General features: G+C 40.8%; 2 protein-coding genes across 2 annotated transcripts; one reads left to right on the plus strand and one right to left on the minus strand.

Annotated features, from left to right (window-relative positions):
- The first annotated feature begins 842 nt into the window (after window positions 1-842).
- IDI1 (isopentenyl-diphosphate delta isomerase 1) lies at window positions 843-6,943 on the plus strand. Its single transcript, XM_057382223.1, has 5 exons — window positions 843-950; window positions 2,100-2,263; window positions 3,220-3,312; window positions 4,538-4,668; window positions 5,223-6,943. Exons 1-5 carry the CDS (start codon window positions 856-858, stop codon window positions 5,538-5,540), a joined length of 801 nt encoding a protein of 266 aa, XP_057238206.1. The 5' UTR covers window positions 843-855; the 3' UTR covers window positions 5,541-6,943.
- Window positions 6,944-7,963: 1,020 nt separating this feature from the next.
- Window positions 7,964-18,395, minus strand: GTPBP4 (GTP binding protein 4). The gene is made up of 17 exons (XM_057382222.1): window positions 18,302-18,395; window positions 17,486-17,656; window positions 16,233-16,336; window positions 16,019-16,155; window positions 15,350-15,450; window positions 14,879-14,971; window positions 14,189-14,380; window positions 14,039-14,104; window positions 13,264-13,353; window positions 12,803-12,913; window positions 12,461-12,538; window positions 12,301-12,352; window positions 11,631-11,731; window positions 10,564-10,761; window positions 9,993-10,058; window positions 8,746-8,880; window positions 7,964-8,442 (listed from the first exon to the last, which is right to left on the minus strand). Exons 1-17 carry the CDS (start codon window positions 18,347-18,349, stop codon window positions 8,290-8,292), a joined length of 1,896 nt encoding a protein of 631 aa, XP_057238205.1. The 5' UTR covers window positions 18,350-18,395; the 3' UTR covers window positions 7,964-8,289.
- Between the last annotated feature and the right edge of the window lie 1,561 nt (window positions 18,396-19,956).

Consider the following 19,956-nt stretch of genomic DNA (forward strand, 5'->3'; position numbering starts at 1 on the left):
TCCAGGATTAAATGTGCCAAAAAGCCCTGTTACTCTGCAGGCTCGGGCTTATGGCCACCACCTGAAACAGTCCTAGAACCGAGCAGAATTTCGGCCCAGGARCTGTTTGCCACAAACACATTCGTAGGAGACAATGCTTGGTCACAGTCCTTCGGATTTCTTGGGTGGGTGAAAAGACAGCAAGCGGCTCTGAATGTTAGAAACAGGCAAGACTTTAGACTTTGGAATGGGCTGCCCAGGCAGTCAATGGAGTCACGTGTCCTTGGAGGTGTTTAAGGAAAGACTGTATGTGGCACTCCGTGCCATGGTCTGGTTGACATGGTAGTGTCCGYTCATAGGTTGGACTCGAYGATCTCAMAGGCCTTTTACAGCCTAACTGATTCTGTGATTCCCAGTTACCAGAAGAAATTAAAGGCTTCTAGCTGCTCAGGGATCGGGATCGGGATCGGGATCCCGACCCCAATCCCAATCCCAATCCCGATCCCCATCCCGATCCCGATCCCGATCCCGATCCCGATCCCGATCCCGATCCGATCCCGATCCCGATCCGATCCCGACCCCGATCCTGATCCCGATCCCGATCCGATCCCGATCCCGATCCGATCCCGATCCTCTCCTGCTCCGGCTGTGGGCACCGCCGCACGCCCCGCACGCCCCGCTCCCATTGGCCAGCGCGCCGCCGCTCCCTGTTTCTATTGGCCAACGCTGCTCCCCGGCTGTATCGCGATTGGCCGCGCGTGCCGCCTCTCCCTGTCACTGCTGGCCCCGCCCCCCGCGCCGCAGTGGGGCGATCGGGCGATGCGGTGACGTCAGCGGCGGGCGGCGGCGCCATTGGCGGGCGGGGCGTGACGCGGGATGTGGCGCGCGCTGCTCCGGGCCGGGAGCGCGGCCCTTCGGAGCGGCCCCGCTGTGAGGGGAGAGCGGCGGGAGCCGAGCGCACGGACCGGGAGGTGAGCGGGGAACGGGACACGGGACACGGGGCACGGGCCTGCGACAGCGGCGGGAACAGCTGCCCAGCGGGCTCACGGGCTGCGGGGGCCGAGGGTGGTCATCCTGCCCATCAACCCTGCTGAGGCGGATCTGGAGCGTTGTGTCCAGTTCTGGACTCCTCARTGCCAGGAAGACGTGGAGATCCTGGAACGGGTCCAGCGGAGGGCAAGGAAGGTGATTAAGGGACTGGAGTATCTCTGACAAGGAAAGGCTGAGGGAGCTGTGTCTGTACAGCCTCGAGAAAAGACAACTGAGAGGGGACATCATTAATATCTATTAATATCTATTAATATCTGTTAATATCTGTTAATATCTGTGGGAGGGTGCTAAGACGATGGCCCTTATTGCTTAGCAACTGGACAAGAGACAACGGGCAGAAAGTGATGCCCAGGGATTTGCACCTGAACATGGGGAAGCACTTCCATACTGTGCAGGTGACCGTGCACTGGAACAGGYTGCCCGGAGACGCCGTGGAGTCTCCCTCACTGGAGACAGTTCAGAACTATCGGGATGCAGGGCTGTGCCGTGTGCGCTGGGATGACCCAGACTGAGCAGGGAGGGCCAACAGGTGACCGACCCCTGTGGTTCCTTCCAACTTGACCCATTTTGTGACTCTTTGGGCTGCCGGGAGCACGCCCATGGCAGCAGAGGCTCGGGGCGGGGCAGGTGTTGCTTTGGAGGTGCCTCAGGTTGTAACCGTGTTACTGAGCCTTTAAAGTCCTGTGGAGAGGAGAAATATTCGTGGATTGCAGGATGCTCAGCGTCCTAAGTGCAGACAGAGTTACTGTGCACAGCATGCGCAGGCAGTGGGGTGAAGCGAGGTGAAGGTCAGAACTGGAATTCCTGCCACTGACAGTCCGTAAAAATGTTAGGTTCAGCCTGGCTGTCCCGCAGCAGCTGCTGCAAGGGTTTACTGAGAAATGAAAATGTTTCAAGCWCCTGCCAAGTGCTATGTGATTTGTRTTGTGGAYAGGAAATTTCASGAACCTAAAAGCAATTAGTGTGCAATTTACGCCATGTCAGAAAAGCCATTTGGTTATTTCTCACACTCTGCCCAGAACCTTATGGATGTTGTTTTTAGTGACTGACTCTTCATTGTCTGTCTTCAGCAGAACGTGTGCTACCATCACGATGCCTGAAGTAAAAACAGATCACCTGGATGARCAGCAGGTGCAGCTCCTGGCAGAGATGTGCATCCTTATTGATGAAAATGACAATAAGATTGGAGCAGATACCAAGAAAAACTGTCATTTGAATGAGAACATTGATAAAGGTATGGTTTGCTTATCTTCAAATTGAACCATTTAGTTGATTAAATATTTTCAGAAGCACAGTCATGATTAAAGCCTTAATCTCAGGTGAATGTTGGATCAAACCAGAGCAAGTACTTCCCCACAGCCCGCTCCTCCCCAGTATAAAATATCTAATGTTAAAATTCTGCAGAATGGAGGAGCACTCAATTGGAGGCACCTACAAAGGAGAGAAATGTGTGCTTGAATAATACATACAAGCTTGATGAATATTTTTAATTGCATTTTGAAGATAAAACTGTAATTTTTCGTATTATTGATACCTGGTTCTATGTAGCCTTTTCTGAAGAATGCCACTTGCTTCTTTGCTGAGATCTTTTTCAAGTAGAAGAGGCTTTCATTTCAAAGTAGCTCACCCCCCTCACACACTGCTGATAGGAGAGAGTTTAACTGATTGTGTGTTTAWATGAGGTTCATCAGTCTCTCATAGTAGCATATCCTTTTATCTACTTGGGGAAGCTTCCTGAACAGTGATGAATAACAGACTCAAAAGGTGAAGAAAACAGCAATTAAACTTTTTAAATGGAGCCTATTTTACTTGTACTTTTGCAGTTCTTGAAGTCTTGAAATTCCATACAGGTTTTTAGGAATTTTTGAGTCATCTCTTTTTGATTGGAAATTTATGGATACCAAGCTGTCCTTGGAAGCTTGCCCAAATGTGCATATTCAGAATGGTGAACTGAGTTTGGAACTCTTCTGCTGCATTTTTGTTCTAAGCACTTTTCTAATTTCATTTTTTGCATAAGCTGACATAGAAACCTGAATAATAGCTCAAGTTATTTATCAAAATCCTTGGGTTTTAACATATATTAATTTTAAATTGGATTACCCAAAAATGAGGCCATTCTAAGCCCTTAAACTGTCTTCATACATTTTTTTCTCTTCTGTAAAAGATCTCTTTTTTGTTTTTTATTTTTAGGTTTACTGCACCGAGCTTTCAGTGTTTTCTTATTTAATACAGAAAATAAAYTGTTGCTGCAGCAGAGGTCAGATGCAAAAATTACRTTTCCAGGTTAGTACTGAAACTTTGTGTTTATATAAATATTTTATTTAGATCAATATTTAAAAAAAATATGTCAATCCAATCCTGCAGTGTAACTCATTCTGAGGTTTTAGAATTTAGTTCTTTGGAGAGGAGATACTGCCAATACTTTTGAGAGTTCAAGATATCTTGTGCGTGAAGTAAGATAATGGGAGCACTAATGTATCGTTATATAAACTCTTGGGAGATGATTGTTCCCTGTGTGTTTGACCTGCAAAGGCAGAGGGTGTGGTGTTACTGCCTCTGCTGCAAGACACATTTATTGGAGTTGAAGAGATGGCTCTGGTGGCTGTGAGGAGTGTCCCATTCCAGTGGTAAAAGCTGATGTGCAGCAGAGCCCTGGTGCTTGGGAGATCTTTGGACCTTTGTGTTGTCTTAACAAACTCTTCTTTAACTATGCAAGAAGTAAGACTGTGGCCAAACTCTGTAGTGCTTGACTTTTGAACACTCTGGAACTATTACTGCCAAATGGAGAGGCATAAAAATAAGAACGGGAATGAAACAGAAATAGCATACATGAGACATGCTGGAGGGAGCATGAAGTCGCAGAATTTTCAATGGGAAACAAAATCAAATGTTTCCAATGAGGAACAAAGACCTTTTTATTCCTTCCAAGCAAATCTTTACTTTGGAGATTGTTTCTAATTTTTCCTTCACTGCTAACTGGTCAAAATGCTCAAATGTGGTTTGTATTATTCTATTTTAGATGCTTTTGAGTTCACCTTTTACAAGAGGTTGAAATAGAGTATGGACACATTGTYCTTTAAACACAGATATAAACTTTGTGTTTCATTCTACTTCCTGTCAGCTGGTCTTGACRCTCTGGGAGTATTTTCAATATCCTGTTACATATAAATTCCCAAAAGTAGTTTTAATTAGCATTTCAGAGATCAACAAGGTCTTTAAAGACTGGATCTCCAGGTAGATGTTGCCTTGGGGATAAGAGTGCCTGCCCTCATGTGTATCAAATGCTAGCCTGCAAAGTAGTGCTTGGCAGAGGCAAATCCCAGTGTAAAATATATAAAGAAAAACAAGAGGTGCAAAAGGTCCCTTTTTTTTCTCTGCGAAAGGGAACAAAGGTGTGATGTATTGAACAACTGGCCTTTGTCTGTGGAGAGTTTTGGTGTTGTGGTTTTGTTTCTTTTTTTTCCAAGTCATTCTGTGTCAAAAATGGACTGATCCTAACTTCTTGCAGATTGTTTTACCAACACATGTTGCAGTCATCCTCTAAGCCATCCACTAGAACTGGAAGAAAATGATGCCATTGGTGTTCGGAGAGCAGCGCAGAGGCGACTGAAAGCAGAGTTGGGAATTCCCATGGAGCAGGTAAAGGAAGGAAGGAGAAACAGGAATTCTTACCAGCACTTGCCAGTTTACAGACCAACTGTGTCTGGCAGACAGTCAGCCTCAAACCTRAAAATTGACTTATCTTTGGAGATGCAGAGAACTGAGTGAGCTTCCAGAGATCCCTGGAGGGCAGGGTTACACATGGTGTATCAGTTTGTGGTTCAGATCTTGGCTTCAAATAGTTGTTAAGTCTTTTCTTGGGAGGTGAGGGATAGGTGCCAATATTTGTGTTCACCACTGCTCTGTGAGTGTGCAGTAAAGTCTGATAAACATTATTTAAAGCATATCATATAAGAGAAATACACTTCAAGTATTACAGGGTGAGTCTGGAAAGAGAAATGCTGTGCAGTTCATGCCATCAGGGTGATTTAAATCTTTTTCCTAGTAATACTTTGTGAAAAAGCATGCTGCACTTGGGACACTTGGGAAAAAMTAATTTCTAAGAGGATAATAGCTGATAAATTGTACTGCAATGCCCAGCAGTGCAATTTTCCTGGTCTGGCACCGGTTCTGACAAASTGTTTTGGTTGTAGGTAACTCCAGAAGAAATCTCCTACCTGACACGAATTCACTACAAGGCCAAGTCTGATGGGATCTGGGGAGAACATGAGATAGACTATATTTTATTTGTGCAGAAGGATGTGACACTGAATCCTGACCCCAAYGAGATCAAAAGCTACTGCTACGTGACACAGAAAGAACTGAAACAGCTCTTGGACAAAGCTGCCAAGAACGAAGTCAAGATTACTCCATGGTTCAAGCTGATAGCAGAGACCTTCCTTTTTAAGTGGTGGGATAACTTGAATAACTTGAWCAAATTTGTTGAACACGAAAAAATACACCGAATGTAAACAGCTGGGATAAAAGGTGCTGAAGGCTAGCAATGATGTGTTGTCTCATTAATACTGATCAATCATGATTTAAGTGCAGAGAATTGGTCCACATGGAGCATGTTTATACAGATGTTATAGCCAATGTTTKTTCTTCTGTTGCCTCCTCTTCCACCTCATCCTTGGTTCTCTTGGGCAAGTTAAGCTTGATTTTATGTAAAATGGGTAACAGTAAAATGAGTAACAGTAGCATGAAACCCCAGAATGTGACCACGCCTTAAATAGTGATTATGTATGACTCGGCTCTGCAGTCATGTTGAGAAGACCAGTTGCCAGAAGAAAAAAACAATTCAAAGTAATCACGATTATTTTTAATTGCAGAAAGCAAATCTCTTCAGCTACTGTACTCTATAATTAACCAAACCCATAAAAGCTTAAGTAATTGGATTGTCTGCATGGAGTGAGTTTGGCTTTGAAGTGCTGACATATGTGTTCAAGCTTTAGATAATGAACAGTGTTTGGGGTTTTTTAATCCTCCAGGCTTTTCTGATTAGTTGATGGCTGAGTACTGGATATCTCTTAAATTTTAAAAAAAAGGGTTGATTACATCAAATGAAAATGTGCCCTGTCTAATTCTAGAAGTAATCTGTCTTTGGAGACAGGATATGCACTAAATGGCTCTTCTCCATCTTCCAGAAAACAAAGGTATCTTGATATAAGATATTCTATTTTCTTGTARTAGTCATTCTCAGACAGCATAAATGTACTGAACCCCAAAATTTGAGACTTACAATTTGTGGGCTTAAACTGGATCTTGATGGCAGTTAATTAGAAATTGTACGAGTGCCACAGCTAATCCTTTTTGGTCTTGCAGTCAATTGTTAGTAACATGGACTGCTTTTTTAGTAGGACAAATACTCAAGGGTGCTTCAATTTTAATTATAGATTTGGGGTATTTTTTCCTAAAAAAGCTTAATTGTGATTTCTTCTGTTAGCACACTACCCAAACTAAACTTTTTAAGTTAACTTCTGGAGATGTCTTGATGAAATAGGATGTTTGATACCACCTCTCATTGCAAGTAAAACACRGTTGTAACAAGTTTTTGCCTGGTTTCAGGGTGAAATTAACTTTTTCCACTGGTCAGGGTTTCTTTTCTTATCCCAGTTGTAACTGCAGCACTGAAGGTTCTATGATGTACCAGCATCTCCCCTGGTTCAACACTTAGGTTTTAGGGCCAAGTCTGTTGTATGTTGGCCAGAACTGATGTACTGTCTTAAAGCAAGTACTGGGTGAGGGAACAGTGATGTGACGTAGCAGCTCTCTTGAATTCAGTGCAATCAGCTATGTTACCCAGCTGTAGGTAATGGAGTAGTTCCCAAATAATTTCTAAATTTAACTTTGTAATTAAAACACCTTACCTAAATCCTTGGATTGTTGTTTTCTTTTCAGATGTGAAGTCACCTGGAGACTAATCCCTGTCATTGCCACACTGTAAGCACCACCCTGCCCATTAAACACCACTGAAGCAGTGCCATATAGGCGGGGCAGTAGGGCATAGATCTGTGCTAGAAAAAAGTTGTTTTTCTAGTTCAGCTTGGAGCAAAAGCTGGCAAAGCATATCCTGAAGCAGAAAAACTCCATAAGGAAGCTGGAAGAAAGGTTTTGCTTGACAGTTCCTCAAAGTCCCTTACAGTTTCTCTTGATTTTGGTCTTTGCAGCATTACTATATGCTTTAGTTCTACACAAAGTAGATGAAACTATATAGATTTACATATGATGCAAAAGCTGACATCTAAATAGATATTGGTTGCATTTTAAAAAGTAGTGATTTAAGATTTCTTCCCCCTAACACACACCCTTTAGGTGTGTGTGTTTTTAACATGGATTTTAGGTGTACTGTTCAAGCAACCCATTTATAATGCATCGTTTTACAAACCTCAGATAACCATTGACCAAGTAGGGACAAAAAGGAAGTATTTAACAKTTCACAATACATTTTGCTTTGAGCAGATACAGAATTTTGTCTATCAGCTTCTGAAGAGAAAATGCTTGCTAAGCCAAGGATGACAGTAGCATGCATGTACTTAGGACAAAATTTGATCCTCATCCACTACACATTTGAAATACTAATATTAATCTGAAATGTTCAAAGTTGTAAGGTGTAACCTTCCCTGCACACACTGTTTTAGGTTATTACAGACAGCAGGTCAGTGCTGAACTGCAACTTTTTTTTTCTCCTCCAGTCATCCTTTATCTTAATGAAGTGGCAGCATTTCTCCTGTGCTTCAGTGCACGAATACAAACTTTGTGCAGTCCTTGTTGATCTCCCGTTATTTCCCCACTCATCTCACCCTTCACCAGCAATATAAACTCATCACAAAGAATTTCTTGCATGCAGCAACCCAAGCCTTACTGGACCTGGGCATTTTTAATTAAGGGCAGTTTAACAAGTGTTCACATTTCTAGACTTCACTTATTTTAAATTAGTTTTGTATAGAAATATAAATGCTTTACTGRTACATGAAAGTCAGGAATAAGAGCATGGAAGAAAGTACTTTTTATGTGTTTATAAATGGGTTGTGCCAGTAGTGTTGAGTAATTTCTCACAGTATTGCTTGCAATTGCAACATCAAGGTATTGAAACACTGAAGTATGTATCTTTAACCACTAGGACAAACCACACACTTAAACACCAAGTACTAAAAAGGATGAGAGGACTAGAAATTAGTTTTAATACATTTCATTTTTAATTTTGATTCACAWGAGTGCTTATCTTCTCTGTGTTTTACCAGATTTTCTCTTTCCAGCCAGCAGATGCCTGGGCTTCAAGTTAAATATGTGCCTGTCTGCCTCTCCTTTCCTGCCCAGGCGATTCATTTTCTTTTGAGCTTTCTTTGCCATGATCTTGACCTTCTTCACCATCTATTTAAAAACAAAMAAACATGCAAAGTCACTTCCTCAGTAACTCAGGTAATAAGCTTGACCTTTAAAAAAAACCTAAGCTGGATGTTTTTATCAAGGACAGTAACAGCAATTCTACAAGTGACACTAACCCTCCTTAGCAAAACTCTCAAGTACATTAACACAGGATTGTGCTGTCCCTGCAAGTGCTCGCTTACTAAAGGTGGAACTCCACAGTTTGCAGAATTCTTCAGACTTGCATTTAGAAACATAAATTAAAATGCACTTGCTTGGTTTGTATTATTATATATATATATGTATTACCTTCTCATCCCGAAGGCCAGACACATCCCGTGGTGTGCGAGAGCAGCTGCGACTGCGCGACACCGACCTGGGGGTTTCAGATTCATCCCGTTTACGTTTCCTCGTGGTACTGCGAGATCTTCTCACATAATGTGCCTGAAATTGAAAACATCACTGAACCATTAAAACCAGAAACAATCAGTTCAGACACGCTCCATTTCTAATCAAACAGGAAAAAGAGAAAGAGAATTGCTGTGATGAATTACATTGGTTATTCCATAGTAACCTAAAGACCTTGACAGCTGTTGGTCACTGCCCCTCTGTCCGACAGGAACACTCATACTTCAGTGAATACTAACGTTTTCCCTCCACAATTACTAATTCTGGGGGGTTTGGAGGTTTTTTTTGTGAGTAGACTCCTAAGTAATCAATAAAAAGACAAATTAATGGATAGCAACACTGAGGCAATTTTGCAACGGCAAAAAAGCAATAAAGAAACCTACCTTGATTAGTGTCCTGTGCACAGAGCAAAGCCCTAAAGAATTTCAGACATGAAAACTTATCATGTTATAGCATAAGTATTAAATTCTTTCTCACTGAGATCACTCCTACATCAACATGGCATGACAGCTCTGAGAACCATAAATGCTTGCTTCAGAGGTGTAGTGTTGACAGCCCTTGTTTCCTAGCTCCTTGTTTAGCTAAAGAATTAGAGGTCTCAAGATCCAGGCAGCTGTAATACTGCTGGATTTGCTGTACAAAACGGGGTTTTTTTTTACATTTCTGTTAAAATGAAATGTTTCCTGAAGGCCAATCTCTGTTTAAAGTAGTTTAGCTGCCTTACATTTACAGATGCCAGCTGCCCTCAAAAACTTCAATTACAGCTCATGGAATTAATGAACTATAAAAAGATAGGCCTGATCTCTTGTTATAACTATTTCTGACATAGTAGAGTCTCGTCCAACAAAGAAGAATTCAAAATTAAGAAGTATGTTTAGCCAAGCCTGTTCTTGAATCCTACACAAATTCCAACAAAGCAGTGCACATATATATATGATCCTTRATAAATGTTAGTTTATATTTTCAGCTTACCTAATGTGTTTTGATCATGTTACTCAACAGTACCAACTGCCTCATCTGTGGTTCCTATTTCATCCTTAATAGATCCCACCTTGCTCTTGTGCCATCTATAATAAGCATTTCAACTGTGCTCAAAGAAATTWAAATATTCTTTAGATAAATACTGTGTTTAATTAGCAAAGACTTACATCATCTTTATTGGTCATGTCAAGTCCAAGATCAGTCATTTCTTTCTCTAGCACCTTCCGYTGGACCTATAAAAACACAGTTAAGAAAACAAGGTTCTTTCAAAAAAGAAGGGTTCCACCTTATTTTTTATCTCAATACACCACCACAAGTCCATTATATTCACTATATATTTTTAGCTTTATCACATCCACAAGCAAATAACTGAAGTCCTACCTTCACATTTAATTTTTTGCAACTTAATTCTCTTCACCTATAAATTCTGCTTTGCGGGACTGCAATGGCCCAGCATTTCCTAAAAATCTTACAAATAGTGGGGACAAAGCTGACAAGGAGAAGTATTTTGGTAAAAAATGTTTCCTTTTCTGCCAAAAGGTACGCACTCTGGAGAATGTAAGAGATATTGGGGGCAACAGCAGCTAGATTAATTTTCTCAAAATGTCTAGTTATCCGTTTAATACTTTGCAATTGTCCTGGACCGCTCAGGAGAGACTCTGCCATCAGACCTGGCTCCAAAAAGAAATATGACCTTTTCCAGAAATGGAAGGGGCCCATAACAAAATATACACTCACCTTCTTAGCTGTTCTAGGCATCCTTGGACCATGAACATCTTTTTCCTTTGACTGCAGGATTCTCAGTTTCTTCTTTTCTCGGATCTTCCTTGCCAATTKTCGGATTTCCATCATTTCTTCATCTTCACTTTCTGGTTCACTGTCATATTCTCCAGCAGCTTCTCTCAGCTCTTCCTCTTTCTCCAATTCTTCCAGTTTCTTGGAAGAGATAAAATGGAGATCAGAGGCTTGATTTACAGCCCTCAACATTACATTTTGCATGGTCCTGGGCCATGACAGCATATAGGGCCTTCAAAGAAGAACTACATTCTCTGATAACAATTTCTCTGAGGCACAGCTAATGCAGCTGGTGATACAGAGAACTGTGAACCTATGGACACACTGCTGTACAGACTAACTCAARCACACCACATTATCACTTGGCTAAATTTGTGTGGCTGCCCAAAGCTACCCAGTGTATCACAACAGCTGTACAGTCCTGTGAGCTGTGCTTGCTGTACCATTTCTGGAAACAGACTCTGCAAAACCCTTCTCTTTTGACATTCAGARGGAGTCCAGAATACCAGCAATTCAGAGAAACACAAATGCATAACTGGCAGGCTCTGTGGGCTGCATTCATCAYTCCTCCTTAACAACCAGCAGGAAATCCAAACAGTGATTGTTATTAAATAAAAATGTTACATATTGAGCATTCAGTCCCTTTCCAATAGTAGACATAAATTTGATGGATGAATTTCATATTATTAAAAATACATAAAGTTTGAAGCTACATTCCTKTAACTGTAGTCAAAGAATGAAGAAATGTAACTTCTAGTGCAAACTTCATATTTTAGAATGAAACAGACAAGATCAACATCATTCTARTAAGGTGAAGTAATTTTACATTCTTCTGAAATTTTGTCCTTGATCATYCTAAAATATTATCTTTTCCCACAGCAAGTGCAGACAATGTAAAAAAGAACAGGTTCTCATGATACTTTGTTTTTAATCTACATATAGWAATTGATATCAAAAATTAAGAGATRAAGAGGAAAGAGAARTAGGAAGCAAAAAAYRGAAAAACTCACTCTCATTATGTCTGGATCAATGTAGTCAAGTATATTATGGCCTTCCCATATCTCTGGTATCTTATCRTATTTCTCAGATGAATTCATTAAGTCCCAGTATTCTTAAAAATACAACGTAAGTTGATATAGAGACCAAAATTAATTTCAAAGAATGTTCAGTGACAAAAAACACCACTCAGAACACACACAAACAAAAGTGCCAGATTCCTAAATTTGGCAGCACCTCTGCCATATTCACATTTCTCATTTCCGTCCCACTGCCGAAGATTAGTCACTAACGGCATGACCCGCTGCCCCAAGATACACCATGCAACAAATATACAGCTGAAACACAATACTCATGCAGTCTCTTTCATACTGATACTTCCTTAACAAAGAGAGCATGAGAAATTAATGAAGTACTACAAAACAGAATGGAAAGAAAAAAATCACTTGAATCATCAGACCAGTTGTTTTATGTCTGTGACATAAATGGGAAATAACTGAGTGACATTACAAAACACATCACTGATGATCACCAATTCTGGAACAGAAGGATMGTGTGCAATGAAATGGTGGCACTGGCATTTAGCTGAAAGGAGTCAGGTTTMGGTATTTCCTCTTAAGGCTGAAAGACCCACCCTTTGCTGCTTAGTAATAATAATATTACCAATTCTTATGTCATACTCACTCTGCAGATCCAAAACATAATCATCTCCCATTTCAAGTTCAATATCTCTCTCCTGCAAAAACATACATGGCTTTAGAGACCACCTCATTTACAAGCTATGGGTTAACATAGCAAATTTGAAATCCAGCTGCTGATTTCCTGATTTAGAGATGCCACTTACCAATTTCCTCTTGGGAGTGTCGACTTCCATGCGTTTCTTACGTGCTACTACTCCCTCGGGTATAAAAGGCAATCGCTCCTAGAATTAATTCCASCCCAATAAAAAAGGGAAAAGAAGTTCACATCAATTTTTTTTACACTGCTATAAATCACCTGCAATCAACTGCATTGTAATGTATCTTTCAAGAATACAAAATCCCAAGCTCCCACCAGGAAAAGGCATACAGATAATAAATTAGAAAATTTCACCATATGAATCTGTTCACAGATTAATGATGACAGAATTCTTATCCTACTTAAGAAGTACTGGGAAATACAYGAACAGGATAAACATGTAGCTTACCTTGTTATCTCTTTTGGTTGGCATGGCCAAATGTAATCTATTCAATACTTCATTCACTTTGTTTCCTTTCATTTTAGTATCAACACGATGGGCCAACAGTCTGTCACAGGCCTGAAAGTGCACATGACAACGTAAGGTGAGGAATGAAGCCTTTTAGAAACAGCAAATGACACTGCATACATTCAATTCCAAACATCTAGCTTCACATCTTTTACTGTCCTATACCTAACTCTGAMATTATTTTATATAAAAAGTATCATGGGAAGATGCATGTGCAGATACATATTTTTTAACAGGACTCAAAAAAATCACAATTAAAAAAAAATATTATGACATTATTTCCCATTTTCCCCCAAGTACACTGAAGTTCAACAAGAAATAAGGAAAACATTTTTTAAGTTTATCACAATAATGCAGTTTAACTGAGATCACATTAATGAAAACTAAGAGGAGACACCTACCTCTGTTTTAACTTGGATCACACCTTCTTCAGTTAGAGTACTTGTCTCTATTACAGAAAATCCTTCTGCTTCAAAAGCTTCAAATATTTTCTAAAATTGAAAAATTATCCCAAATAATGACATCCTATTTCTTAATATACCAATACATTAAGAACAGAAATTTTAATCCAGTATCAATACATGCAATGTGTTACTATTTTATTAGGTGTTTCTAAAAAAATGACAGAAAGTTTACAACTATAGCTCTATTTAATCTTTCTTATTTTAAAAGCAAATAACTACTTTCTAAAAGGCACCTACAAATGACCCATAAGGGGGGGAAAAAAGGAAAGTGAGAGAAAAATAAATTCTGTGTGCTTTAATCTGTAGATATAAAAGAATTGGCCTGCAGGAACTTCTATTGCAAGTGTTCAGCAACACCWCTGTGTAGTGCTCACTGTATCTGAACTGTCACTGAACTGGTGAGTAAGGCTACTGTCTAAYTTCCAATTACAGCAGTAACTGAAAGTCCTCACAGCATCAGAGATTTCTGAAACCACTAAGAACCTGCCTTCAGCTTGGCATTTACAATATTCAGGCAAGGATCTACATTAGACAATACAAAGAAAGATGGGSTCAAGCCCTGTACAGCTACTTTCCACTGTACTGTTAGAGCAGTTCAATAAGGGAATGATGATGAAAGTTTTTGCCCAATAAAAATTATAACCATCCAAACAAATACACACAGTATTTGTGTAAACATCAGATGCCAAAGAGGTGAGAGAAATATCCTAACCTGACTCTCTTCAGGAAGTTCTGAGATCCTCTTCACATCGCATTTGTTTGCAACAATTATAAGCGGCTGATAAAAAGGAAAAAACAAAATCAATTCAAGTCACATTGTTATAAAACCCTGGGTTTTATTAATAATGTGAACCAAACTCACCTTGTTAGCAAACAATGGCTTAATATTTTTGAAGAGCTCCACCTGCTCCTCCAGGCTATGCCCACACTGCTCAGACACATCCATCACGTAGAGCACAGCAGCACGCAGATGTGCCAGGGCAGTGATTGCCTGCATCTCAATGGTGTTCCTGTCCTCCAGGGGATGATCCAAAATACCAGGGGTATCTACTACCTAAAAGGAACATCATTAAATCAGGTGTGATCTGCTATTGTAGAACACACGCTTGATTGTTCATCAATATTGTCTTCGTAAAAACAGCAATAGTTTTTCCTTTCAGTGACTGTGAGCTCTGCCAAACTGAGAATGTGAAAACGGAGAAATGGGAGAAGAATGAGGTTTCAGCATAATCAACACTCCAAGTATTGCAGAGGAAGGGAAAATGCTGCCCCAACCTGGCCCAGAATTTGATAATTTGATAAAAAGTGATCTGGTTTCAGTCAGTAATTCCATTTCCCATCTTCCCTCCAACTGAAAACAGACCCATGCATGTACATTTTTRGAACAGATTTTGACTGGTGCCCTCATTTGGCACTCTGGATCTTGCACAGCAGCTGTCAGACACAGCACGTCTCATCAAGACACAAAAATGCAACTCCCATTGCAAAAAAGCCAMTCAGACTATGACCAGCTCTCTCTTTCAAGAAAATGTAAAATAGTAACAGTTCTTACCTGCCAACGTAGATACTTATAATCCATATGTCCCACAAAGAGAGATTTCGTAGTAAAAGCATAAGGCTGCACTTCTACATCTGCTCTTGTAACCTTAAAACAAGATTTAGTCACACACATTTACTTAAAATTTCCTGAAGTTGAAAGCTGTAAATCATAATTGTAACGCACTCTTTTTACAACTGGGGGAAAAAAAAAGCTAAAAAATGGTTATTCTAGCTTCTCTGCAAGYACTTGTCTATCAGAAAATATGCTAATGGGATGCTATTTTGAAAAAGATAAGGATTTTTAAGGACAAAATCCATCATAATTTTCCATTTATTCCTCCAGGAACTTCATTCAGCCTCTCTTCACATTTGAACTTGCTATTGCTCACATCAGACTGCCACTAYGATATCAAATTGTTTAGAAATTACTTTATTTTAATTCAATCGTATCTCAGTATTATTTATGGAAAAACTATTTACATACCTTATTTATAAAGCTGGATTTCCCTACATTTGGGTAGCCACACAGCAGAAGAGTTCGTGTATTGGGATCAATRGTTGGCAAACGAGACAAATGTTGTCGCACTGAAATTTTTAAAAGATTTTTAAAAATATCTGCAATAATTTAAGTTTTACTGAGGGAGAATAAAAATACATATGCTGGATTGTTTATAACATATACATTATGATCAYTTATGAAAGCATATAATTGTTTGCAGACTCCATAATTAACTACATACAACTAAAATAGCATTTCATAAACATTTAAAAAATGAAGACCACCATCTTATATCTAGAATGACCCCACCAAATCAGGCAACATAATCTGAAGGATTAATAAGACTGAAGTAAGGAGTAATGTTTGCAAAATCTTTAGCAATATTTTTCACATATACTTTAGAGAAAAAAATGGTACATAAAAGCATGGGTGTGACTTTTGTTAATGTTAGCAATAGCATAAAACTCAAAGAATATTGGAATAGAAAACTATTTTGTTGAAAAATAAACTCTTAAGTATTTGGGGATTTTAAAACTGTTCCTTTGTTTCCTGGATCTGTAACCTGTACTAAACACATTCTTCTAAGTGTTATTAAGCATAATAAACTTTATATCCAATTCACACGCCTTTTTTCAGCCCGTATGTAACACCAACCTTGCTCCAAATACTCCAGGCTTTGTTTCTGTCTTTTGATGATGGTGCACATTCGTCCCAGGGCTGCCCGTTTGAGCTGCTTGCAGCGGTACAGAGAATCTCCGTACTTCATCAGCCGCACGTAGTCCTTGGCAACACTGTGGGCACASGAAAGCACAGTTCAGCCAACAACCCACCAGGCACGTCCAAAACCAAAGAAATCTATATCCCTTACTTGTCAATCAGATTCTTGGCAATATTGATCTGTCCCAAAGCCAACTTGTAGTGATCTTTGTCATACAGAACATTCATCAGATCTGCGTAAAAAGGATGAATATCCTAAAACAAAARCACAATATTAAATTCTTATATTTTCTTTCTTTAAAATAACTATTTCTTGGACACTATATAAGTTCCTTTTTTTTTTTCTCCAGTACAGCAACACAAATGACACTAAAAGCCAAGGAATTTTCCATACTATCTTATGTAAGAAAAATAATCTGCTTGGTCATTAAATGCATGAATCTTAATCGCTCTAAATTTCTTCTGCAAACACAACTTTAACTTATTCATATGGAGTTTCCATTTGATCTTTTACTTTCTAAAATACTTCATATTACAACTTTGAAGTATTTTTTTTCAAATAAAAAAACTGCAAGATACCAACAGAAATTGTCTCTAAAAGGAAATTAATATTATAGCAGAAACACAGCAATATTATAAATTTCCTTTTTTTCTGAGTGCTGCATTAAACTCTATACAAGACTGAATAAAATGTTTTTTTTTAATGCCCTCACCTTTTCAAGGAAGTGGCATTTTTGGTACAAATCTTTTAAAGGAAGTATTTCAGCTAGTTATGTATCTCAAGAAATTTCACCATGTGATGTTAAAAAAACACCCCAGAACATATTTCTGGGAATTCTTGAGCAACACTTACTGGATATGAAATTATCAAGAAAAACAATTTAACAGGCCAACAATTTCAGCGTGAGCAGAAAACTGCCTATAAAAAAGTCCCACTGGATACATGGATCCAGTTGCAGTTGTTCCAAGTTAATACTGTGTTTCCAGGGCAACCCTTTATGGGGCCAAGGACAATATTTATGTTGTCAAAGTAACTCCTGAAGATGGAAAGTGACATACTATGGTATTTCTTGCTTCCTGGACATATTTTCTAGGGAAGACTAACCATATGCACAATTTTCATATGCACACACAAAGAAAAAATAAGCAGGCATAATATACTTAAAAATCCCCACATTTTSTCTTCATTCAACAGCAACTTCTGGCAAACATATTTGATCAGCTAAAAGCTTGTAAAACCCAACCTTCAGTGACCATCCACAGGCACAACTCAAGACTTCTGTTCTTAGTACAAACACRCTACATTTGCAGTACAGGTTTTGCCTGCAAGTACTCACAGTAGAATCTACTGGAAATCAACCAAATTGTCAACACAGTGAAATCAGCAAATGATAAAACACTTACATCTAATTTCGGGAAATCTGTTAAGATCTGAGTCAGCCTGTCATGGTAATTTTGCTGAGTATATTTGACTTTTCGCATGTAAAAATGTCGAATGCGATGGATTTGATAATGTTTATGGATGACAGTCGGGGTCTTTCGCTGAGTCTTTGACAATGTCAAATCTATGAAGTCCTGCAATGGAAAAAACGTGATTAGTGACACAAAATGTCAGGTTCTTATGAARACAACCATTTTATTTTGGTGGAGGAACAGCTAACGAGGTAAGTTCATCCCCAGTGTGACACGTATGTTTTAGGACARGCAGTAATAAGCAGTTTGCACATTCCCTGATTCTATTCCAATGAACCGGGGGCTGYCCCCGGYCCCAGCCGCCCCGAGCCCTGCGGGGAGCTCCCCTCATCGTGCTTAATTTAAAACCCCTTCCTCGGGCTGGCAGAGGACTTTATTTTGAAGAAAAACACTGCGATGTGGGTCTGTACAACTCAGGTTTGGAAAACAAGAAGGATTTTTATGGGGGCCACCCCGACAGTCCCGCAGAGACAAGCGCGGCCTCAGGATCCCGTCTGACAGGACCCCCCCGACACTGTACATGGTACGGGCCACCGCGCCCAGCAGCACCAGCGCAGGGCGAGTCCACCGCTCCCGCGGGAGGGGGAGGAGGCCAAGGCGACACCACGCCGGCACCGCGGAAGGGGCAGGAGGGCAGCGCGGTCCKCGGAAGCCGGCAGGCGGGAGGGGCGGTCCGGTGCGGAGTGCGATGAGAGCCGGGGCAGGGACAAAGAAGCTTTCTTTTTCAAGTAAAAAACTGCATCGTACCTTGGCAGACGGCACCACCGTGATCTTCTTGAAGTTGTAGAGCGCCATGGCCACCGCCACCGCCGCGCCACGCGCCGGAAAGGGAGCGGGGCCCGAGCTCTCGCGAGAACTGCGCGGGGCGGGCCCGGGAGGGCGGGAGAGGGCGGGAGAGGGAGCGAGGGGAAGGGGAGGAGGGAATGAGGGAGTGAGGGCGCGGGGGGAATCGGCTTGTGGGGTTAAGTCTGGGTCTTGTCAGAGAAACATTTGACCGGGAGAAGGATTGGAGCAGTGGCTCCTTGATGTGATGATTCAGGGCAGGCACGGCTTGTGCCCCGTGGGGCCGAGAAGGCAAAATGCACCCTCACCCTGTTGACTGATTTGTGAAGGCTGATTTCCGTGCACACGAAGGAGCAGAGAAAAAGGATGGGGGAAGGGACCCCAAAAGCCTTACTGGGGCCAAGAGGCYCCCGACTGGCCTCGTCCCCAGGCTGTCACAGCTGGCAATGAGCTCTGTGGTCCAGGAGAGGCACCCACCAGATGGGTCTGCAGGAGCAGCTCTATGGGTCACCCTTGGGATACCTGGAAGAACATCTTGGGATTGTGCAAGAATCACGGAATCACAGAATCAGTTAGGTTGGAAAAGACCTCTGAGGTGTTGAGTCCAACCTATGACTGAACATCATTATGCCAACTGAATGCCACTTTGCCACACACTGAAGTCTTTCCTTAAACACTTCCAGGGACAGTGACTCTACTACCTCTGTGGGCAGCCTGTTCCAATGTCTGATCACCCTTTCTGTGAAGAAATTCTTCCTAATGTCCAACGTAAACTTCCCCTGGCACAGATTGAGACTATGTCCTGTTGTCCCAATGGTTGCCTGGGAGAAGAGGCCGAGCCCCAGCTGGCCACAGCCTCCTTTCAGAGASTTGTAGGGAGTGATAAGATCTCCCCTGAGCCTCCTGCTCCCTCACCTGTTCCTCATAACTTGTRCTYCAGRCACTTCCCCAGCTCCATTGCCCTTCTCTGRACACAATTCAGCACCTCAATGTCTTTATTGAAGAATGTCATGTCTAGGAGAATGTCTTGAAAGATATTTGGACAGTTTAGAGGAAGGATCTAAGCTGTGAAGAACAAGGAATTAGTAAGGCAAAGCACAAGTGAATTCTGGAGCAGTTTAGGAACTTGACTCTACCCTGTGCTCTAGGATTTTTTGTGCATCTCCAGCAAACATGAAATSCAGAGATCTAAGATACCTGAATGCAGGCACATCCCGCAGTCTGCATGTCTACCTCCCATTTTCCACTTGACATTGTTAGTAAGCTGGCGTGCACATCGGTTTTAAATAAATTACAAATTATATTATGCACTTTGGGAGGCAAATTAGATTAAAAATTAGGAATTCCCTTGGTTTCCACACTGGTTTGGTTTTTTTGCTCTCCACACAAAGCATGACATTTTCCACTTGAGAGAATTTAGTTACATATTAATCTGCCATTGCACATTTTYCTACAGTACTAGAAATTTAAATGCTTAACTCCTTTTACATTTCCTCTATTTCACTGCACTCCTGATTTTGCTCCAAACAGCTGTCCAATGCAGTGCAAATTTGTAAGGTATTTTAAAAGTAAGAATTCATCTTATCAGCCAGACAGCAGTTAATCCTTTCCAGCAATTA

This window comes from Malurus melanocephalus, unplaced genomic scaffold (genome assembly GCF_030028575.1).
Source record: "Malurus melanocephalus ecotype Western Australia unplaced genomic scaffold, MMel_1.1 scaffold_556, whole genome shotgun sequence".
Classification (NCBI taxonomy): domain Eukaryota; kingdom Metazoa; phylum Chordata; class Aves; order Passeriformes; family Maluridae; genus Malurus; species Malurus melanocephalus.